We start from the raw sequence: 22,987 nt of genomic DNA on the forward strand, positions 1-22,987 counted from the left end.
AGAGATGGCCAAAATTACTGTGAAAGTTTGGGGGAAGCGCTTAAAATTTAGTATAATTCTACACTTTCGTTCTGTTGCAGTGTCTCTGCAGTTTAAAGAAACTAAAACTGGAAATCATTGTCAATGGATGGAGGATGCGATTTGTGCAAAACAGATGATGAAAAGCTCTAATCAGTAGATCCTATGCAAAGAAAAAAAGTGATAGGCTTATATCTTAAGACTGGTTGAATATACACTTCTGTGCTTTAAGCTAAATGAAAATATTTGCTTTTTTAAAAGCCTATGTTTGATGGACTTTCTCAATTAACCAGCCAACCATTCCTACCCATAAGGGGCTTCTTTTTTCTTTTTTAAACACAGTACAACTGCATTTACCACTAATGTTTACATGTGTGACAATAATGGAAAAAAACAAGAGGTTCCTGGGATGAAAGGAGTGTGTAAAGGTCAGTTAGGGTTAGGGTTAGGTCTTTTCATTCAGTAATTTGTTCAGAAGAGTTTTAGAACCTTGCCAAAATCATAGATGGCCTGCTTTGATTTCACATTCGTGTTTGGCAAGACTAGATACACACACACACACACACATTTATTATGTGGCAGAAATTTCTGGACCCCAAGTGATAGAGGTCAGCCAAAGGGGTTTTCCACTGTCCCCTATATTCTCTACCAAAGACTTGCTAGGGAATATTCAGCTGTCGCCTACATTACATTTCAACTGTCTGCTAAGGAAGAATTAGTTGTAAATTTTGATTCATCCAGGCCCACCTCCAACCCCAGGCTATTTCTTTTGGCTAATTCACGCATGCAGAGAGAACACGAGGAGTTTGCCTCAAACTCTTCACTAAACTTTATGGGTGCACCCCAGTGACTGCTCCACATACGGGAGACGTCTGGCCCTTTTTAAAATCCCTCCTGGAACTTAAATTATCGACTATTGTAATATCATAATTCTCTCTCTTCATTTGATACAGGATAATGCAAACAGGAAATCAGCAAGCAAGCATAATTTCTGGACATGATAGAGTCCCACCGAGACTTGGCAAACAGGCTGTGCATTTTCCTCTTGTTGCATGGTGTTACGACACCTCTTCTACAGATGTGGCCCCCCAGCTGTGAACTCCTTGAAGACAAGGACTAGAACAGCGCCTGGCACAGTCCGGGTTGTATATAGGTGGCTCAGTTGAATGAATGCACTGCTTTTGTCCAAAAATACACTCATCACCATGCAGAATAGACTCGAAATATAACGCGTTATCCCATACTTAACTAAACCCATGGCTTATTCACGGTTGATGGCACCTCGTGCCATATAGCAAGGCTGGAGAGTGTCCAGCCAAGAATGATGCTGTAAGCAACTAAAAGAGAGATGCCAAGACTTCAAAGGATAGGACGTTCCCATTTGAAAAAGAGAAAGCCCAGAGCAAGGAGAACATAGGTATAAAAAGAATGTTATCCCTATAGGAGACATAGTCTAGAAAGCTCATGAAGCTCTTTGCTTGTAGGCAGACAGTGGTTCTCAGACTCTGAAATATCAGAATCACCTGCAGCCTTGTTTCAACACACTCGTGGGCCCTTCTCCAGAAATTCCAGTTGCACAGGCCAGGGTGGATGCCTGAAAGCTGCATTTTTTTTTTTTTAAACAAACTCCCAGGTGTTGCTGATGCTGCCATGGAAACATGATTTGAGAACACTATAGTAAGAGATGGGAAAGGCTGGAAACCAAGTTTCTTCTAAGATTTTAAATTAATTTTTAAAATGATATAAGTGAATTCTTTTAAAAATTTGTCTCACAAACGTTCTCAAGTATGCACAAAAGTAAAAAGACTCATAAAAAACCCACAGAGCACACATCACCCCACTTCAAAAATACCAATTTACCAGTCTTATATATCCCCCATCACCTTTTTTTTTTTTTGCCAAAATAGTTTAAAACATATCCCAGCCATATCAATTAATCTATAAAGATTTCAACATTTATTTCTAACATTATCATTCTAACAGACAAGAACTCTTTTTAAATGTATTTACCTATTGAGGGAAGCTAGGATGTTTGCAATGAATTGTTTATAAAACTGTAAGAGCCAAGGAAGACCGTGCTGCATGAATCCCAGATTCTGACTGACCCAATGTTATTTCGACTCTTTTTATTTGGCAGTGACCACCCTCTGCTTCTAGGCCTTTGCTTAGCCTGCCACCACACACACACACACACACACACACACACACACACACACACACACAATCTTGTTAACCCTTCCCACCCATCTCCTCATATCCAAATACTGTTCTCAGTTGAAGACATGTCCCTTCCTTCTAGAACCTTCCTCCAGCAGTAAACCATTTATCTCTCTGACACATAGCCCAGCCTTATGTTTCTCCTGACAGGGATCTGCAACTTTCTGCCTTCTGTTGCCCAGGGGACTGTCCCCGGGGGACGGCACATTCCTGGAAGGTGGCATGAGGAAAGGGTTCCAGACAAGCTCAGAACAGCCCACAGTCCTCTCTTCTCTGAAGGACATTACAGTCCCTCGGGGTTGGAGGCTGGAGGTAGAATTTTCATTTCCGAGAAATGACCCTGGATGCCAAATGATTATCCACAACCCTACAAGCTCGATCAGATTCCGAGCGTGGGGGGCACACGCTGTTGCCCTGTCTCACTGATGGCTGCCACTACAGTGCAAACCTGGGAAAACTATAGTTACAGCCAGCCTTTTGCCCAATCACCACTCACTGAGGCTTTTCAGGGAAGAACTGAGTGGAAATTGGCTGGGCCTGTGGAGGAATCTGCAGGTGGGGGAGGGGTAGTGGGCGATGGGGAGGTGGAAGCAGAAATGCTAAGAAAGCTAAATATTGTGGTTAAGTCGGAAATGTGGATTTCTGACGCTTTTAGGAGGAAGAGGATGTGGCTGAGTGTGGCACTGGGGCACGTGAAAATGAAACCACCCATAAAGCAAGGCATTATAAACGGGCTGTGAGTGTGGCCAGCATTGACTTTGGCAGTAGAGGTCTGGATTTGCTAAGCTTCACGGGTGAGTGAATGATGGGAGTTGGAGGCAAGGAGGTTACTAGAGATTCCTCAGTGCTCTGGGGGAGGTGTTTTCAAGCCAGCAAAACCAGCCTTGGTGAGACCTGACCTCTGAATAGGACGATATAAAAACCCACAAAGAGACTTTAGCCTAGTTCTCTTTTTAAATAAAGTCAGGTGGGCAGGGGCAGGGGGATTCCCATTAGAAGAAAGTTTTATAGTACTTTTGTAGTAGGTTATGAATTACGCTTTGGAACTACACAAAACAGTTCGAACACAGTGCTTCCTGCCGCTAGAATTGCAGGCTGTCAGCCACAGCTTTGCTCACCTCCCCAGCTAAGCCACCTACCTTCCTATGGGGGAGACAAATCACCCGCTGTGGTCTTGTTGCCCTGCCTCACCCCTTGAGAACCTTCTTTCTTTTCTTTCCTTCTTTCTTTCTATTATGTACATTTAGTTCCCACAGGCTTCCTTTATCAATATTTCAATTGGTTGCTGCTGACCTATACTTGAATCCAAATATTTGCCCTATTCAGTATGAATTGTTCATTCAGCCAAATGCTTGATTATGTCTGTGCTCTTTTGAGCAAATTGAATGGGCTACTTGACTATGTAATGCCGATATAGCCTGGTCATTAGTAGTGTTTGTTAGAATTGACCAGATGCAACAAGGAAGGAAAGGGAAAGAAGAAGGAGGTTTGTGTTCAGTTTTCCTTCCAGAACAACCATGGTGAAGAAAATGAAATCGTGCGCTTTCCAGGGCACAGTTCTAAACTGCCTTCCTTTTCTTCCAAATGGGCCCGTAGTCTAATATGAATCAAATGGGACAGGGTTCAAAGGAGATGGATGCTCCTGAAGGCCCGCAAGTTTATATATTCATTGGGAAACTACCCCCGTAAAATGAATATGGTTTTTTTAAATGATGACCGGCCTTCTTATTTTTATTGTTTAGATCAAGACACAAGAAATAAAATAAAGCTAACTACGAGCCTTGCTCTTGATTAATATTACTCCCTGCACTGGTTGTGTGACATTTCTTCCCACATTCAAACTAACCTTTCATGAATGTCAAAAGCCACGTGACTGGACAATTTTTAACTATCATATGTTAAACTATAATTCACACTTTAGGGGAGGAAAAGCTTTCTCCTCTATCCTCTTATGTTCAGTGACTGGGTCTCTGCAAATTAAAGTTACAAAAGATATAAGGAAGAAAAAATTAGTCTATTTATGCTTGCAGTGCACATACATGCTGCAGAACTCAGCGATGAGTAACTCAGAGAAGTGGTTAGAATTCGGGGGTTGTATACTGTGTCTTAACAAAGAGCAATAAATTGTGAAGAAGAAGCTAGACAAAGGGAAAAGGTTTGGGGCTTGTGGGGAATGCTAAGTTATGGAAAGGGGACAAAAAGTATGGTAAATAAGGGTCATTTAGCACGACCCTTATCAGACTCTTATTTGTTATGCAGATAAGAGTCATCCCAGGTTACAGGAGTGTCTTAGAGTGGTTCTCTTCCTGTTATGGAAGAGTGAGATACCGTTCCAACAGATGTCACCTTTACAAAGGGAAAATTATGCCCTGCTTTTTTACAGAAATGGAGAGAGCAGAGAGCAAATTGCCGTAAGTTCAAAACAATCCTTACACAAAAACAGCATATTTTGGGGTGCCACACTTTGATTCTTTTCAATACAACAATTATTTGCTGACTACCTACGACATACACAGTACTGAATTATGTTGTGGAAACACTTGATGCACAATAAGGGTTATAATTTGGCCCTGACCCAAGGAAGGAAACCAGCACAGATCCAGGAGAATTTTTCCAGGCACAAGAGTGGCTTTGAAATGTAAATTAATTTTTCCAGTGCTCCAGAGCAGGAAGTGATAATAAGAATATACCGGTGTGTTGGTGCTTGACCTTGAGGAGTTCCTATCTTATTGGTAAAGGCAGATATGTACATAATGTAGAAAAGATAGGAATGAGAATACTTGGGGCAGGATACCAAGTGAAGTAGTTATGGACCAAAAAAACAAAACTGAATATGAATAGAAGGTACCCTTGCCCTCTGGGGGCTTACAGCCTGTTAAAAGAGAGAATTTATGGACACAAATAAATGGTATCTAAGGCAGACTGCTTAAAGGAGCAAGCAACAAGGTGACAGGGGCTTTCAGGGCTAGAAGAGGTCATGTCCAAGACCACTGCATACGTCCAGCCCACATTTTTGAAAGCCTTGCTTGAAACTCATGGCTCTGATGCTCCTTCAAGTTCACATCATGTGTATTTTTAATTTGTCTGAAGAATTTACAAAATTCAGCCAAGGTGGGCGGGATCGCGAGGTCAGGAGATCGAGACCATCCTGACCAACATGGTGAAACCCCGTCTCTACAAAAATACAAAAAATTAGCCCAGTGTGGTGGTGTGCGCCTGTTGTCCCAGCTAGTCAGGAGGCTGAGGCAGGGGAATTGCTTGAACCCAGGAGGTGGAGGTTGCAGTGAGCCAAGATCACACCACTCCAGCCGGGCAACAGAGCAAGACTCGGTTTCAAAAAAAAAAGAATGCTATATATAAATAGTATGAGAAACTTGCATTGCAGAGAAAAGCTAGCCATTGCTTTCGGCTCTGATTTGAAGGAGTAGGAGGAGGCTAGCATTTCTGAACAGGAGAAAGGCAAAGCTCTCAAGCTGGAGTTCCTAGCTCACTGTGTTGCATCCTAGCTTACTGTGACACAGAATGTCAACTCTCTGTGCCTCAGTGTCCTCATCTTTTAAGAGTATAATGATATTATAATGCCAGGGGCCTTATAGGACTTTTTGGAGAATTAAGTTGAGAAAATATGTGTAAAGCTGTAGTTTAGTTCCTGGTCATAATGAGTGTCCAGTGAATGTCAGATATTATTTTTATCCAATGCTCAACATGTGTCATTGTTATAAATATATCATTTCTCTTATATATATATATATATATGAAATGTACATATTATATTCATTTACCAATGAGAGATCAAAATAATTTCCTTTTAGTAGTGAGAAGGCCATGTTAACGTCTGGTGTTCTCTGTGTAGTCAAGAACACCATAGAGTAAAGGCAAGATATTGAAGCAGCCTGTAGATGAGACATTTGGGAAGAAGAGGTGGAGAGGAGAATGGGGTAGGGAGAGAAGAAGGAGAAGTTATCAAAGGAGTGCCCCGGAAATATATTTTCTAACATATATCAATGATCAACTGTTACTGCTTGAAGATCTTAGGAAGAAAAGGATTATACGAACAAAAAATAGGCCAGGCGCAGTGGCTCAGGCCTGCAATCCCAGCACTTTGGGAGGCTGAGGCAGGCGGATAACTTGAGGCCAGGAGTTTGAGACCAGCCTGGCCAATATGTCAAATCCCCATCTCTACTAAAAAATACAAAAATCAGCTGGGTGTGGTGGTGTGGTACACAACTGTAATCCCAGTCACTAGGGAGGCTGAGGCACAAGAATCACTTGAATCCAGGAGGTGGAGGTTGCAGTGAGTTGAGATCACACCACTGGCCTGGGCACCAGAGCAAGACTCTGTCTCAAAAACTAAACTAAACTAAAAATAAAAATAAAATATTGCGGCCGGGCGCGGTGGCTCAAGCCTGTAATCCCAGCACTTTGGGAGGCCGAGACGGGCGGATCACGAGGTCAGGAGATCGAGAGACGATCCCGGCTAACACGGTGAAACCCCGTCTCTACTAAAAAATACAAAAAAATAGCCGGGCGAGGTGGCGGGCGCCTGTAGTCCCAGCTACTCGGGAGGCTGAGGCAGGAGAATGGCGTAAACCCGGGAGGCGGAGCTTGCAGTGAGCTGAGATCCGGCCACTGCACTCCAGCCTGGGTGACAGAGCAAGACTCCGTCTCAAAAAATAAAAAATAAAAAATAAAATAAAATAAAATAAAATATTGCTCTAATAAGGCCATATAATATATATATTATACAATTTATGTAAAAAATCACCCATAATCGTGATGACTGTAAGACCCATTACTTATAATGAGGTTAAAGAATCAATTCTAAAAGTATTTGTCTAGCCCCTATTTTAGTTTTCTAAGGCTACTAAAATGAAGAACCACAAACTGGGTGATTTAAAGACAGAAATGTATTATCTCACAGTTTCGGAGGCTACAAGTCCAAAATCGGGGCATCACCAGGGCCATACTTCCTCTCAAGATGAAGAGACGGATCTGTGCTAAGCCTTGCTCCTCGCTTTGGGTGGCCTGTCAGCCATCTTTGCTGTGCCTTGGTTGGTAGATGCATCCCTCCAATTCTTGCTGTGTGCCTTCACATTGTCTTCTCTCTCTCCATGCACATCTGTCTCTCTGTCCAAGTTTTCCCTTATTATAAGGACACTATCATATTGGATTAAGACTCACCTATTCCATATGACCTCATCTTAACTACTGTAAAATTACATCTGCCATGACCCTATTTCTGAGTAAGGTCATATTCTGAGGTACTGAGCTTAGGACTTAAACGTATCTTTTTGGGGGAACACAAGTCAACTCATGATAGCACCTATTTTCCAATACTCTCCAAGCAAATTGCAATTTGGAATCATGTGGAATACTTTGCTAATATAATATAATATAATATAATATAATATAATATAATAATGTTTCTAATTTTAGGACTAAATCATTCTGATTTATTAATATTAGTGATGTTACAGCAGAAAGTTCTAGTTTAAAGAGGGAGTGCATAACTAGATTCTGCACAAATTCTTCTCTTTTAGTGTTAAAATCCCAAGGCCATATCTAAAAACTGCACCATTGGAATAAGGGAAAGGGGAGTAGGGTTTGCAGTGATGTGTCCATTGCATGTAATACTGCACTTAATGGAGAGTGCAGTCTACATTGTGTGACCGTTGTGTCATAAAAACAGGAAGGCTCACAAGCCAAGCCAGCTGGTGGGATTCTAACCTTTTGCAATCTCTCTCTCACACACACACACACACACACACACACACGCACACTATAACTAGGAAAGGAGAAGGTCACTCTGCTTAGTGAGGTAGAGGAATTCAGCAACCAACACAAAAGAAACTTTCCCTGAGAAGATTTGCAGAGGAGGCCTGGTGTTTCTCAGCTATTCAATCGCTGAATGTGTTTTCATGTTTTCAAGTCAAAAAATAAGGTTCTTGATCAGGAACACACAGGGGAGGAGTCACTTCAACAATGTGCTTAGCTTTGACAATGATGAAGTTAAACATATGCAAATTATCTGATGAAGTTGCAATGACTCGATGTAAAAAATACATCTGTTTCCTACTGCTGGTATTTTCTAAAAGGTCAGAGCTACTTCTACTTGATGTGTGCAGGATGAATATAATAATCTTTGCTCAGAAATGCATACAGTATTTTAATAGCGTGCCTAATATCTACCAATTTTGAAATAGTTATCACTTAAAATATTATCACAGAAGCCATAAATATTAAATACTATACGAATTCACATAAAAATATAGGAACTGATGCATCTTAGGGCTCTTCCAAGGTATGGGATGCTTTTCCAAGCATTTAGCTTGCTTCAATACATGGTTATTATTACCATCCTTTCCTCACTCTGAAACTTGCAAGACACTGTTTATATCTTTGCCCTAGACATGTGTTATCTTATTTCATCCTTACATGTGGGTTCTATCGTCCCCTTGTGTCCGGAGCTGCACGCCCCGGCCATAGCGAATAATAATTGAGGATTAAACGCCTGAGCTATATTCATTTCCACCCCACACCTTCTCCCTATCTTTGCCTTTTTTTCCCCTGTACTAATACCTCATTAAAGATGGCGCTCTTCCTGCTCCTTCTTCACTCACTTTTCCCGCGCCCGGGAAAATTGTTACTTAATAGCGCAAGCGCAACATGACCTCCGACCGGAGAAATCGAAACTAACCTGGCCACGCCCTCGGCAATGAGATCATTTCCGCCTTAGCCCAACCCCTTCCCTTCCAAGTGTATATAAGGCAGTGCATTACCGCCATTAAACGAGACTTGATCAGAGCACTGTCTTGTCTCCATTTCTCGTGTCTCTTGTTCCACAAATTCCCACCCCCTCCTCCAGGGCCTGCTCTGACTATCCCGCGGGCCGGGATACGTGGCGCCCGAACAGGGACCTGGAAATGAGGGACTCCGTGAGGAAGAGGACGCCAAAGGACGGTCGACCGCTAACGAAGACAAAAGGAGTCAAACTCTTCCGATCACCGCGGGAACCTGCCGCGTCAGAATCGAAGGTAAGTGACGCGTCCGAAATGGGACAAGAATTAAGCCAACATCAAATATATGTAGGACAATTAAAAGAGGCTTTAAAGATACGAGGAGTAAAGGTTAAAGGTAATGATTTGTTTAAATTTTTTGATTTTGTAAAAGACACTTGCCCTTGGTTCCCACAGGAAGGAACTATTGATATTAAAAGATGGCGTAGAGTAGGGAATTGTTTGCAGGACTATTATAATACTTTTGGGCCAGAAAAAATTCCTGTAACCGCCTTCTCTTATTGGAACCTCATTAGAGATTTAATAGATAAGAAGGAGGCCAATCCGCAAGTCATGGCTGCGGTCGCTCAGACAGAGCATATTTTAAAGGTTAGCTCTCGCTCTAACCTCACAAAGCCTCCGCAAGATACGGAGGAAGATCTCATTTCCCTCGAAAGTGATAATGAGGAAATCAAGTCTCCTTCTGTAATAGATAAAGAAATACCACACGAAAACAAACCAAAAAAATACCCAATTTTACAGATGCTTCAAAAGGAGGAGGAAGTTAATAAGCCTAATCAATCGGATATAAATTGGGATGATTTAGAGGAAGAGGCGGCTAAATATCACAACCCTGATTTGCCTCCCTGTTCTTCATACCCACCCCCATATAATAAGACACATAATGAGGCTTCTGCGCCCATTGTTATGGCAGCAATAGATCCCAAAGAAGAATTAAAGCAAAAAATTGCTCAACTAGAAGAACAGATTAAACTTGAAGAGTTACATCAATCATTGATAATTAGGCTCCAAAAGTTAAAAACAGGAAATGAAAAAATACCTAACTCAGATGCTATGGAGGGTTCCTTGTGCACACTTCAGCGGCCTGGACAACATGTTCCAAGAGGGGGGTTAGTTGCTAGTCGACATAGAGAAGACTCCTCCCCCAAAGACGTTTTTCCGGTCACGGAAACCATAGATGAACAGGGACAGGCTTGGAGGCATCATACTGGGTTTGATTTTACTATTATAAAAGAGTTAAAGACTGCTGCCTCTCAGTATGGGGCTACTGCTCCATATACTCTTGCTATAGTGGAATCTGTAGCTGAGAATTGGCTCACTCCTACAGACTGGAATACCTTAGTCAGGGCAGTTCTTTCTGGGGGAGACCACTTAATTTGGAAGTCAGAGTTCTTTGAAAATTGTAGAGATACAGCTAAAAGAAATCAACAGGCAGGAAACGGTTGGGATTTTGATATGTTAACTGGTTCAGGTAATTATGCAGACACTCAGGCCCAAATGCAATATGACCCTGGACTGTTCTCACAAATCCAGGCTGCTGCTACAAAGGCCTGGAGAAAACTTCCCATTAAAGGAGATCCAGGGGCCTCACTCACAGCAGTTAAACAAGGACCCGATGAGCCATTTTCAGACTTTGTGCATAGACTTATGACCACGGCAGGTAGAATCTTTGGAAATGCAGAAACGGGTGTAGATTATGTTAAACAGTTAGCTTATGAAAATGCTAACCCCGCCTGCCAAGCGGCAATCAGACCTTATCGAAAGAAAACAGATTTAACAGGATACATTCGCCTTTGTTCAGATATTGGGCCCTCATATCAACAAGGCCTAGCAATGGCCGCCGCTTTTAGTGGCCAAACAGTAAGAGATTTCCTCATTAACAAAGGTAAAGATAAAGGGGGATGTTTTAGATGCGGTAAAAGGGGACACTTTGCAAAAGATTGCTGTGAAAACCAAAATAAGAGTCCAGAAGCAAAAATCCCAGGCCTTTGCCCAAGGTGTAAAAGAGGAAGGCACTGGGCAAACGAATGTAAATCTAAAACTGACAGTCAAGGAAATCCTTTACCCCCCAGGCAGGGAAATGGGATGAGGGGCCAGCCTCAGGCCCCGAAACAAGCATATGGGGCAGTCAGCTTTGTTCCAGCCAGCAACAGCAATCCATTTCAAAACTTAGTAGAGCAACCCCAGGAAGTGCAGGATTGGACCTCAGTTCCACCTCCCACACAATACTAACACCTGAAATGGGACCGCAAACCTTAAATACCGGAATATATGGACCCTTACCACCTAACACTTTTGGGCTACTTTTAGGAAGAAGTAGTGTCACCATGAGAGGCTTACAAGTCCTCCCTGGAGTTATCGATAATGATTATGAAGGAGAAATTAAAATTATGGCCAGAGCTATTGATAGTATTATTACTGTCCCTCAAGGAGTTAGAATAGCTCAGTTACTCCTGCTACCTTTGGTTAAAACAGATAATAATATCCAATACTCTAATAGAAATATAAAAGGTTTCGGATCATCAGATATATATTGGGTGCAACCAATTACAAATCAAAAACCCTCTCTAACCTTATGGTTAGACGGGAAGGCATTCACTGGACTAATAGACACAGGGGCTGATGTAACTATCATTAAACAGGAAGATTGGCCCTCTCATTGGTCTACCACAGAAACTTTAACTCACTTGAGAGGAATTGGACAAAGCAGTAATCCTAAACAAAGTTCTAAATACCTAACATGGACAGATAAAGAAAACAATTCAGGCCTCATTAAGCCATTTGTCATCCCTTACCTACCTGTTAACCTTTGGGGGCGAGATCTACTCTCTCAAATGAGAGTTATAATGTGTAGTCCAAATGATATAGTTACTGCACAAATGTTAACTCAAGGATACATCCCTGGTAAAGGTCTTGGAAAAGGAGAGAACGGTATCCCACAGCCTATACTGGTTTCAGGACAACTTGATAAAAAGGGGTTTGGAAATTTTTAGCTCAGGCCACTGACATACCTGCACCCCAAAGGTACGCTGACCCCATTACTTGGAAGTCAGATGAGCCCGTTTGGGTTGATCAGTAGCCTTTACTCAATGATAAACTAAATGCTGCCCAACAGTTAGTGCAGGAACAACTAGCAGCAGGACATATTGAGGAAAGTAATTCCCCTTGGAATACACCTATTTTTGTTATTAAAAAGAAGTCTGGTAAATGGAGACTCTTACAAGATTTAAGAGCAGTAAATATCACTATGATCCTTATGGGTGCCTTACAACCAGGATTGCCTTCACCGGTTGCGATTCCTCAAAAATATTTTAAAATCATTGTTGACCTTAAAGATTGCTTTTTTACAATTCCCCTTCACCCTGCTGATCAGAAAAGATTTGCCTTTAGTCTTCCATCTACAAATTTTAAACAACCTATAAAGCGCTATCAATGGAAAGTCTTGCCTCAGGGTATGGCCAATAGTCCTACCTTGTGTCAAAAATATGTAGCTGCCGCTATACAGCCAGTCAGAAAAACATGGGCACAAATGTATATTATACATTATATGGATGATATTTTAATAGCAGGAGAAATTGGCGAACAAGTCTTACAGTGCTTCGCCCAACTCAAACAAGAGTTAACAGCAGCCGGACTACAAATAGCCCCAGAAAAAGTACAATTACAAGATCCATACACTTATCTTGGTTTCCAGATTAATGGACCCAAAATCATTAATCAAAAGGCCGTTATACGTCGTGATCATTAAAAACTTTAAATGATTTCCAAAAATTACTGGGAGACATAAATTGGCTTCGACCGTACTTAAAGCTCACCACAGGAGAGTTAAAACCTCTTTTCGATATATTAAAAGGAGACTCTAATCCAAAATCCCCCAGGTCCATTACTAAAGAAGCATTAATAACACTCCAACAGGTAGAACATGCCATTGCAACACAATTTGTTACCGGTATTGATTATTCTCAGCCATTAATATTCCTTATTTTTAACACAACAATAACCCCTACTGGCCTATTTTGGCAGAACAATCCCATTATGTGGGTACACCTGCCCTCCTCCCCTAAAAAGGTTTTGTTGCCTTATTATGATACCATAGCTGATCTAATTATCTTGGGAAGAGAAAACAGTAGAAAATACTTTGGAATAGAACCCTCTACCATTATACAGCCCTACACTCAATCACGCATCCATTGGCTGTTACAAAATACGGAAGCCTGGCCAATTGCTTGCGCTTCTTATACTGGCGCGATTGACAACCATTACCCACCTAACAAACTTATTCAATTTTGTAAACTTCATGCGTTTGTATTTCCCCATATTACCAGTAAGGAACCTCTCAATGACGCATTACTAATTTTCACTGATGGATCTTCCACAGCACTTGCCGCTTACACTTACAATAATGTAGTCGTTAAATTCCAGACCACTTATACATCAGCTCAGCTGGTCGAATTGCAAGCTATAATTGCAGCACTATCAGCTTTTCCTTGTCAGCCACTTAACATTTATACAGACAGCGCCTACCTGGCTCATTCAATACCCCTCTTAGAGACCGTGTCTCAAATTAAACATGTTTTAGACACAGCTAACCTATTTTTACAATGTCAACAACTTATCCGAAAAAGGACTACTCCCTTTTTTCTTGGGCATATTAGAGCACATTCAGGATTACCGGGACCTCTAACACAAGGTAACGCAACAGCTGACACGGCAACAAAAACCATAGCCACAGTCACTACAGACAATTTGCAACAAGCGCAGAAAGCACATGCCTTACATCATTTAAACGCTTAAAACCTTAAGACTTATGTTTAAACTTACCAGAGAACAAGCTCGACAAATAGTTAAACAATGCGCCAACTGCATAACATATTTACCTGTTCCCCATCTAGGAGTTAACCCCCGAGGACTCATCCCCAACGAAATTTGGCAAATGGACGTTACTCACCACTTAGAATTCGGTCAACTAAAATATATCCATGTATGCATAGACACCTATAGTGGATTCATCAGTGCAACTCTCCAAACAGGAGAGGCCACCAAACATGTCATAGCTCATTTATTACACTGCTTTTCTATTTTAGGAATACCCAAACAAATCAAAACAGATAATGGCCCCGGTTATATAGCCAAAACCTTCTTACAATTTTGTAATACCCTACAAATTAAACATACCACAGGCATTCCCTATAATCCCCAAGGACAAGGTATAGTAGAAAGAGCTCATCTGTCATTAAAAACTATTATCACAAAATTAAAAGGGGGGAGCTGGTACCCCGTGAAGGGTACCCCCAGAAACATACTCAATCATGCCCTGTTTATCCTTAATTTTTTAAATTTGGACAGTCATGGAAAATCGGCTGCCGACCGTTTCTGGCATCCTGAATCTCAAAAACAGTTTGCAATGGTAAAATGGAAAGATCCACTTGATGGTTCATGTCATGGCCCCGATCCAGTTTTAATTTGGGGAAGAGGCTCAGTATGCATCTTCTCGCAAAAAAATGATGCAGCCAGATGGCTGCCTGAAAGATTGGTAAGACAAATAAATCATAACCATTGTCAGTCCAGGGAAGATAAATCTCCCTGAGAAGTTCTTTCCTTCTTGTTTTTCAGAAAATGAAGCCTAACATGAAATTCCTTTGGAGAATAATCGCTCTATATAACATAGTGACAGTCTATGCAGGTTTTGGTGACCCTCGTAAGGCAAAAGAATTATTACGAAAACAATACGGCCAGCCTTGTGACTGCAGAGGGGGACAAATATCTGAACCTCCGTCAGATAGAATCACCCAGGTGACCTGCACGGGCAAGACAGCTTACCTAATGCCAAACCAGTTATGGAAATGTAAGTCTACCCCAAGAGATACCTCACCTAGCGGGCCGCTCCTAGAATGCCCTTGTAGCTCTTTCCAATCTTCTGTACATAGTTCCTGTTATACCTCCTATCAACAATGCAAATCAGGCAATAGAACATATTATACGGCCACGTTATTAAAAACACAAACTGGAGGCATCAATGACGTACAAGTATTAGGATCTACTAATAAACTTGTACAATCTCCTTGTAACGGCCAAAAAGGAAAGCCTGTTTGTTGGAGCACTACCGCCCCCATTCACATTTCTGATGGAGGAGGCCCATTAGATATTGCAAGAATTAAAAACCGTCCAGAAAAAATTAGAAGAAATTCATAAAGCTTCATATCCTGAACTTCAATATCACCCTTTAGCCCTGCCTGAGCTTAGAGATAATTTTAGGCTCAATGCCCAAACCTTTGATATCCTCAATGCTACTTACAATTTACTTCAAATGTCCAATACAAGCCTGGCCCACGATTGTTGGCTTTGTCTTAAAATGGGCCCCCCTATTCCTCTAGCCATACCTAACCTTTCATTGCCCTATGTCAATTACTCAAATGAATCCTTAGTAAATAATTCCTGTCCTATTACCCCCCGGCTCTTAGTTCAACCAATGATGTTTTCTAATTCTTCTTGCCTCTTTTCACCATCATATAATAACACTAAAGAAATTGATTTAGGCTATGTTGTGTTTGGCAACTGTACTTCCATAATCAATGCCACCAACCCTTTGTGTGCTATAAATGACTCGGTTTTCGTTTGTGGAAACAACATGGCATATACGTATCTACCTACAAATTGGACAGGGCTTTGTGTTCTGGCCACTCTTCTCCCCGACATTGATATCATCCCTGGAGATGAACCTATCCCCATCCCCGCTATTGAACATTTTATTTATAGACCGAAACGAGCCATACAATTTATTCCCTTGTTGGCTGGACTAGGAATCACCACTGCTTTTACTACAGGAGCCACAGGCCTAGGAGTCTCACTAACCCAATATACTAAATTATCCAATCAACTAATCTCAGATGTACAGACCTTATCCAGTACTATACAAGATTTACAAGACCAAGTAGACTCATTAGCTGAAGTAGTTCTCCAAAATAGAAGAGGTCTAGATTTGTTAACGGCAGAACAGGGAGGGATATGTTTGGCTTTACAGGAAAAGTGCTGTTTTTACGCCAACAAATCCGGAATCGTCAGAGATAAGATAAAAACTTTGCAAGAAGAACTAGAAAAGCACAGAAAAGGCCTGGCCACCAATCCACTATGGACTGGACTCGATGGACTTCTCCCCTATCTCCTGCCATTTCTTGGTCCTTTACTCACTCTTCTACTTTTCCTCACTCTCGGGCCTATAATCCTTAATAAGCTTATGGCATTTGTCAGACAACAAATTGAGGTCTTCCAGGCCAAACCTATACAGGTCCATTATCATCGCCTTGAGATGACTGAAAATGGTGAGTCTTATTTACCTTAATAAGACCACCTCCCCTGTGTGCTGAACTGGACAGTCAATGACGGGTAAGAGGACACTATCTCCATCGGAGCCTAAGACAGGACGGCCGCCCTTGCTGCTGCCTTATCCCATGACGGGCCTAGAAGGTGGGGGTGAGTTGACCCAACCTAAGACAGGCGCAGTTCCCAAGGGGTTTTCTTATCATAAAAATATAAAAAGGGGGACCTGTCCGGAGCTGCATGCCCCGGCCATAGCGAATAATAATTGAGGATTAAACGCCTGAGCTATATTCATTTCCACCCCACACCTTCTCCCTATCTTTGCCTTTTTTTCCCCTGTACTAATACCTCATTAAAGATGGCGCTCTTCCTGCTCCTTCTTCACTCACTTTTCCCGCGCCCGGGAAAATTGTTACTTAATAGCGCAAGCGCAACATGACCTCCGACCGGAGAAACCGAAACTAACCTGGCCACGCCCTCAGCAATGAGATCATTTCCGCCTTAGCCCAACCCCTTCCCTTCCAAGTGTATATAAGGCAGTGCATTACCGCCATTAAACGAGACTTGATCAGAGCACTGTCTTGTCTCCATTTCTCGTGTCTCTTGTTCCACAAATTCCCACCCCCTCCTCCAGGGCCTGCTCTATCCCGCGGGCCGGGATACCCTTGAACAAGGAGAAAACTAACGCTGAGAACACTAAAGTAACACGATCATGGCAGAGGTGAGATTTTTAAAGTCAACCTGACACCAAGTCCCACACTCTTTCTGTTGAACCTCCATACTGCCTTGTTGGTTGTTTCTTGGTTTTGAAAGAAAAGAACAATCTGGTTTTATCTGTTTTTTACTGTATTTATCCCATCACTGGGAAGCCCTATCTTGCCTGAACCAGACTGAGGTTTAGAAGTAAACATACTTCTGTCGGTCTTTCATATAAGGTATTTCTCTCTGCATGTGTGTCTTTCTCTCAGCTTGTGCTCAATGATCAAACACCATTTTGGACCCAGAAAGACCTATTTGATTCATTCATGATTCACTGACACATGATCCATGTGCTGTATCATTTTATACAGAACATAGACATTGCAGCTAGGATAGCATCGCCTGGTGACGTAGACTGTCTTCTTTATATACAAATTGAGGTTGAGCCAATGTAAACACACTTGACCCCCTGGATGTTACAAAAAAAAAAGCAGCTCCACCATCAAAATTGAAAGTATTGTGTTTCCCTGGCATACACTAGTGGCTTCTGGTCCTGCATTTGCCACTAACCGTGATTTTGAGTAACTTCCTCGGGCCCCTCAGCCTCAGCTTTCTCACCGGGCGCTTACTCTCTGAGTCTCACTTCACAGGATTGTTGTCTCAAATGAGAAAACATGAGGGAAGAATTTTTTCAAGGTTAAATTCCCCAATGTGCTGTAGCTTTAAAAACGACGATGAATCCTGTGGTTTGAGCTCGTCGATCTGGTGCTACCCTGGCCAAGGTGTTAGGTCAACCATCCACTTGCTCAGTCTGTGCACTTCAGGTTTTCTTGTTCCCCAGAAACCGTGACATGCGTGGTGCTCTTCAAAACTCATGTTAGAAAGCGTGGATAATAAATTATTCAGGGAACAAAGCCCGAGCTCATTGAAAAGCTATTGCTCTGTGGGTAAATACAACCCCACTGTGTATTAAACAAAAATTAAACCCCATTTTCTTTTTTATAGTGAAGTTGCCATCAATTCAAATCCCGAGAACAAGGCCCTGGACACAGTTAATAGTCCGCAGCCTGGCCAGCCCGGGCTTTGAAAGCAGGGAAGCCTTCCTGAAGTGCTGCTTGTACCCAATTATAACTCACTACTTACCATCTTCATAATTTAAATCTGTCCACCCCTTGGGAGGGGGCACATTTTTGCTAATCAAAGCCATGAATGCACCTTTTTCCTTTTGACAGCATTAAATTAAAGCTAAATGGTCGGTTTTGAATGAGTTACTGTGAAGAATAAAGGCATTAATGAGGTAATTTCATTATGGAGACTCATCCAGGCCTATGTGAAAACGAGGGAAGTAAGTGGAAAGGAAAGCTGCTGAGGAAATTAGGGTTCCTTCCATCCTAATTAATGTTTGGGGGCATTTAGTACAGGCACCAAATTAACTGCTCCAAAGAACTCTCATTGAAAAAAATACATTGTTGCCCTCCCTTGTAATTAGAAGACAGTACAAGGAGAACACTCTGGGAGTATAAAGCCAGCCTTTAACTTATTCGGCTGGCGGCCGAAAACACACCATTATGGGGCTGGAGTTTAAGGAAGCACTAGGCAGACAATATAGGATTGTTTAGGTCCTTGGACTCTGTGAGCTGTAAACAGGTAGCCTCTGAATGAGGAATTATGAGACTCCTGGGAGGCCTGGCTTCCCAGCAAAACAGTCTTAAATGCATCTAAAAGGAAGAAAGAAAGGTGAATAGGCCCAGCGTGGTTCGCAAAAAGAATGCTCAATGCTTGTCTTAAGTGATTACATGATGTTGCGCCGGCCCCTCTCACTGAGTTATCTTTACACTGCTTTTGTCTCCTCTAATTGGAGCTGATGAGGTGCTAATTGGAGGCCTTTTTAAAAAGCCCACTACTTTAATCATTGGAAAATCGAGGGAGGCTGAGGGAGTGGAGTTAATGAGACAGGGGGGAAGAAGAGAGAAAACTTTATGTAGCTAGCTGGACAAAAGTGAAGCTGTGGTTTGTGTGTATCTAGGAAGGGTGAAAGGGAAGGTTTGAGGGGAGGAAAAGGGGAGCTCAAGATGTTTTATTTTAAAAATCTTTCTGCAGCACCTTCAAGGTCAGCTGGAATAAGAAGAATCTGGTTAGTCTGGCGGTTTCTGTTCTTTAATTCTCACACTGGGCCTGAATTCAGACTAAAGCCTTTATGGTCCAGCCCTCAACTCTCCTTCAAAATGGTAGGAAGAAATTGTGTGGAGTCGGGCGTGCCTCCCACTGACCCTTGTTCCTCTTCTCAGAATGCAAGTTTTTCTTGAACCCTTTGGATGGGTTTTCGCTGCTGCTTCTGGTGGCGGAGAGGACTCTTCATCTCAGACCTTCTCTGTGTCACGGGTGGGGAGTGTAGCGTGGTGGTCATGTCTTCAAGGGTTATGAATTGGGGAAAAGAAAACAGAATTGACTTACCAACAGTGACTCTGAAGTTGGATATGTTCTGATTTAGGGTTGCTTGTTTGTTTTTCTTCTCCTTTATGCTTTTCTGTGCTTTCCAATCTCTAGAGTGACCCTGTATATCATTAACAAAACAACATTTTGGCCAGGCGCAATGGCTCATGCCTATAATCCCAGCACTTTAGTGGGCTGAGGTGGGTGGATCACCTGAGGTCAGGAGTTAACACCAGACCGGCTAACATGGCAAAAGCCCGTCTCTACTAAAAATACAAGAATTAGCCAAGCGTGGTGGTGCATGCCTATAATTCCAGCTACTTGGGAGGCTGAGGCATGAGAATCGCTTGAACCAGGGAGGCAGAGGTTGCAGTAGCGCAAGACAAGATCGTGCTACTGCCCTCTAGCCTGGGCGACAGAGCAAGACTCCGTCTCAAAAAAATAAAATAAAATGTTAATATCTTTATTCAAGATAACTTTGTTACTTTAAGTAGCAAATAAATAGAATGGAGTGAGTGGCAGGGAGGAGAGGTATGATGTGGAAAAAGTGGACTTCTAGAAACGTCCTCTCAGGGGCACCGAGCCTGGGTTGCCTCCTCTTGCTGTGTAGCAGGACCCGTGGAGTGTCAGGACACCATGGAAATTCAGAGAGAAGCATCACACCTGAGGGTTACAGAGTCTCCCACTCAATTCTCCATTCCCTGGCCTTGAGAGGATCGATAAAATATTTCCAGAGTATCTTGGAGGATTTATAAAGTATACTACGGGATTTAGCACTTTATATATTACCTCATATTGTGTATAATCGCCACCACTTCTTGAAGGTTAATTTCCCCATACACTCTAACCTACTTTAGGGCAATGACCCTGCAGTTTGCCTTCCACTCCCACCTAAGTGCCCAAGCTTAAGTTACCTTTTCCACACTGTCCCTGTGTAAAATCCAGCCACACGCTGTAGCACATCAGCCAAAGAAATATGAAATTGACATGACACGGTTGGCCTGTAAATGCGAGCACGTAACATGGGCAAAACCCAGTGGGATCGAATTTTATCCTTGGGAAATGAGTTGACACCTGCCAAGTGGTGGGAACAGTGCCTGGCGCTCAGTTAGGGGTCAGTAATTTAAAGCTGACACAAGGTGACTGAGAGTGAGAGAGGGAAAACTGGGAAGCAGATAGTCTTAAAAGTCAGAAATGATTGTGCAAGGCAAGAGAGGCAGCATTTGGTTTTGAAAGCTGTAAATCTAGGGAAGAGTTTTGTGTAGGGTGGATATGTAGAATGAACATGATGTATGTCATTCAGAGATTGAGAAGGCAGCCGGCCAGCATCTGAGCTCTGTCACAGTCAGTGACACAGCACTCCCCACAGAGAAAAACTTAGGATCTTGGCACTAGAAGAAGCATTACAGGTGCTCTGGCCTCAGACCACTGTTCTGCAGATTAAGTGATGGGCTCAAAACCATCCAGGTCATGGAGAGTGGCCGAGTCTGCAGCAGATTCTAGGTCTTTGACCTACCAGGCCAGGCCAGTGCTGTTTTTCTTTCTCTTTCTTTTCTTTTTTTTTTTTTTGAAACAGACCCAGGCTGGAGTACAGTGGCACGATCTTGTCTCACTGCAACCTCCGCCTCCAGGGTTCAAGTGATTCTCCTGCCTCAGCCTCCTGAGTAGCTGGGATTACAGGCACCCGCCACCACACCTAGCTAATTTTTTATTTTTAGTAGAGATGGGATTTCACCATGTGGGCCAGGCTGGTCTCAAACTCCTGACCTCAAGTGATCCTCCCACCTCGGCCTCCCAAAGTGCTGGGATTACAGACGTGAGCCATGTGCCAGGCCTGTTTTTCCTAATAGCACACAGACTTACAGGATGAAGAACTTGCCAGCCTCCTCCTCTGAAGTTTCTGAGTATGTTAGATTAGTACAGGAGACCCCACTGTATAGATGTATGTGTGTGTGTGTGTGTATGTGTATATATATACACACATACATACACACACATTTACGCACATATACAGACACCTAGACATACACGTCAGCCCCAAGTTCAACCTCATTCACTCAGTCACTCCTGCACTCATGCATTCAGCATCCAGGAAATCTTGGGATACCCACGAAGTACTATGTCCTGAGCTGAGTGCCAGGGATATGAAGGTCAGCAAAACCTAATACAGCCTGTCCTTGCGGAGCTTATTGTCCAGTGCATGGGACAGACATTGCATAAAGATTTACACAAGGATTGTGTTGATTCCTGATGCTATGTTCAATGTTGTGGAGGAGAAGCACCGAGTAGACAAATACGGTCCTATTTACCAAAGACTCCAGGTGACACTGAGGCAGGTGCTTTGAAAACCCTGAGCTACGGTCAGCAGGCAGCAGAACCTCCCCTCCAGCTGCTATGAAAGCAGCTTCTAATGAGTTAATGAGCAGCCTGAGGATGGAGGGCGACAGGGAAGGTAGGGGGGAGGCGGAGGGGACACAGTAATCTGCAGGGCATTAGCGGATGCTTCAGCAGGAGGCTGGGGAAGCTATTTGCCAGTTGGCTGCAACTTCTGAAAGAGCAGGCAGAAGGGTCAATCAATGTGGCCTTCATCAGTTCAGTGACCATATTTTTAAATAATAATAATATTAAAAAAGAACACATAATCTAACAGGTTTTTTGTTTTACAAATTAATTTGATAAAATAACTTGCACAAACACAAAAATTAAATTGAACTTAGTTATACAATTATTCAATTGGCGCTACTGAAAAAAAATACTTTTATATGAGGTCTGGGGCACGTAGGAGCCAAAAATAAAGATCTCAGCATTTTAGCTCGACAGGGGGATTTGATGAATGTAGTAGAGCCATACCCCTTAATGTAATAAGGAAGAAAGGAAGATCCAGAAAGATACGTGACTTTGTGATAGGTCATGCCAAGGGCAAGATTAGAGAATAGGGCTCCTGGTTGATAATTCGGTGTACTTTTTTTTTTTTTTTTAATAGAAGCAGGCTCTTGCTGTGTTACTCAGACTGGAGTGCAGTGGTGTGATCATAGCTCACTGCAGGCTCAGACACCTGGGCCCAAGCAGTCCTCCCACCTCAGCTTCCCAAGTAGCTAGAACTACAAGTGCACACCACCATGCTAAGCTAAGTTTTAAATTTTTTGTAGAGACGGGGTCTAGCTATGTTGCCCAGGCTGGTTGCTCAGTGCATTCTTGAGTGCAGCATGCCACATACTTTGATCCATGTACTGGTCAGCAGCACCCTTACAATACACCCAATTAAATAAACTAAAAGCTCCTGGATATTGTTACTAATAAAAGAAATGCAATTTAATACTCAATAATATACCAATCTTCACCCAACTTGGAAAAGTTCAAAAAAGCAAGAAAACTGGCAAGATTACTGGGATTGCATTAACAGGACTCAGGAGGCAACTTGAAGAGGCTTCTACTAGAATGGTTTTGGCATTATCAAGGATAATTGGCACAGACTGAAACACATCACATATGCTAAAATCCATGAG

The 22,987-nt window shown here is 42.4% G+C and overlaps 1 protein-coding gene and 1 long non-coding RNA gene across 2 annotated transcripts in view; one reads left to right on the forward strand and one right to left on the reverse strand.

The window, feature by feature from the left end:
• The window catches only part of LOC105477044 (uncharacterized), a 144,411-nt gene that overhangs the window by 12,860 nt on the left and 108,564 nt on the right, over nucleotides 1-22,987 (reverse strand). The gene's annotated exons all lie outside the window — the stretch shown is intronic.
• On the forward strand, nucleotides 2,815-15,187 carry LOC139360003 (endogenous retrovirus group K member 8 Gag polyprotein-like). Its single transcript, XM_071085249.1, has 2 exons — nucleotides 2,815-3,029; nucleotides 9,101-15,187. The coding sequence occupies exon 2, from the start codon at nucleotides 9,159-9,161 to the stop codon at nucleotides 11,262-11,264; it is 2,106 nt and encodes a 701-aa protein (XP_070941350.1). The 5' UTR covers nucleotides 2,815-3,029; nucleotides 9,101-9,158; the 3' UTR covers nucleotides 11,265-15,187.

Source organism: Macaca nemestrina, chromosome 19 (assembly GCF_043159975.1).
Source record: "Macaca nemestrina isolate mMacNem1 chromosome 19, mMacNem.hap1, whole genome shotgun sequence".
Lineage (NCBI taxonomy): Eukaryota > Metazoa > Chordata > Mammalia > Primates > Cercopithecidae > Macaca > Macaca nemestrina.

Excerpts from the sequence above, each read along its gene's own strand:
- LOC139360003 (XM_071085249.1), top strand. The coding sequence starts at position 9,159 with ATGAGGGACTCCGTGAGGAAGAGGACGCCAAAGGACGGTCGACCGCTA.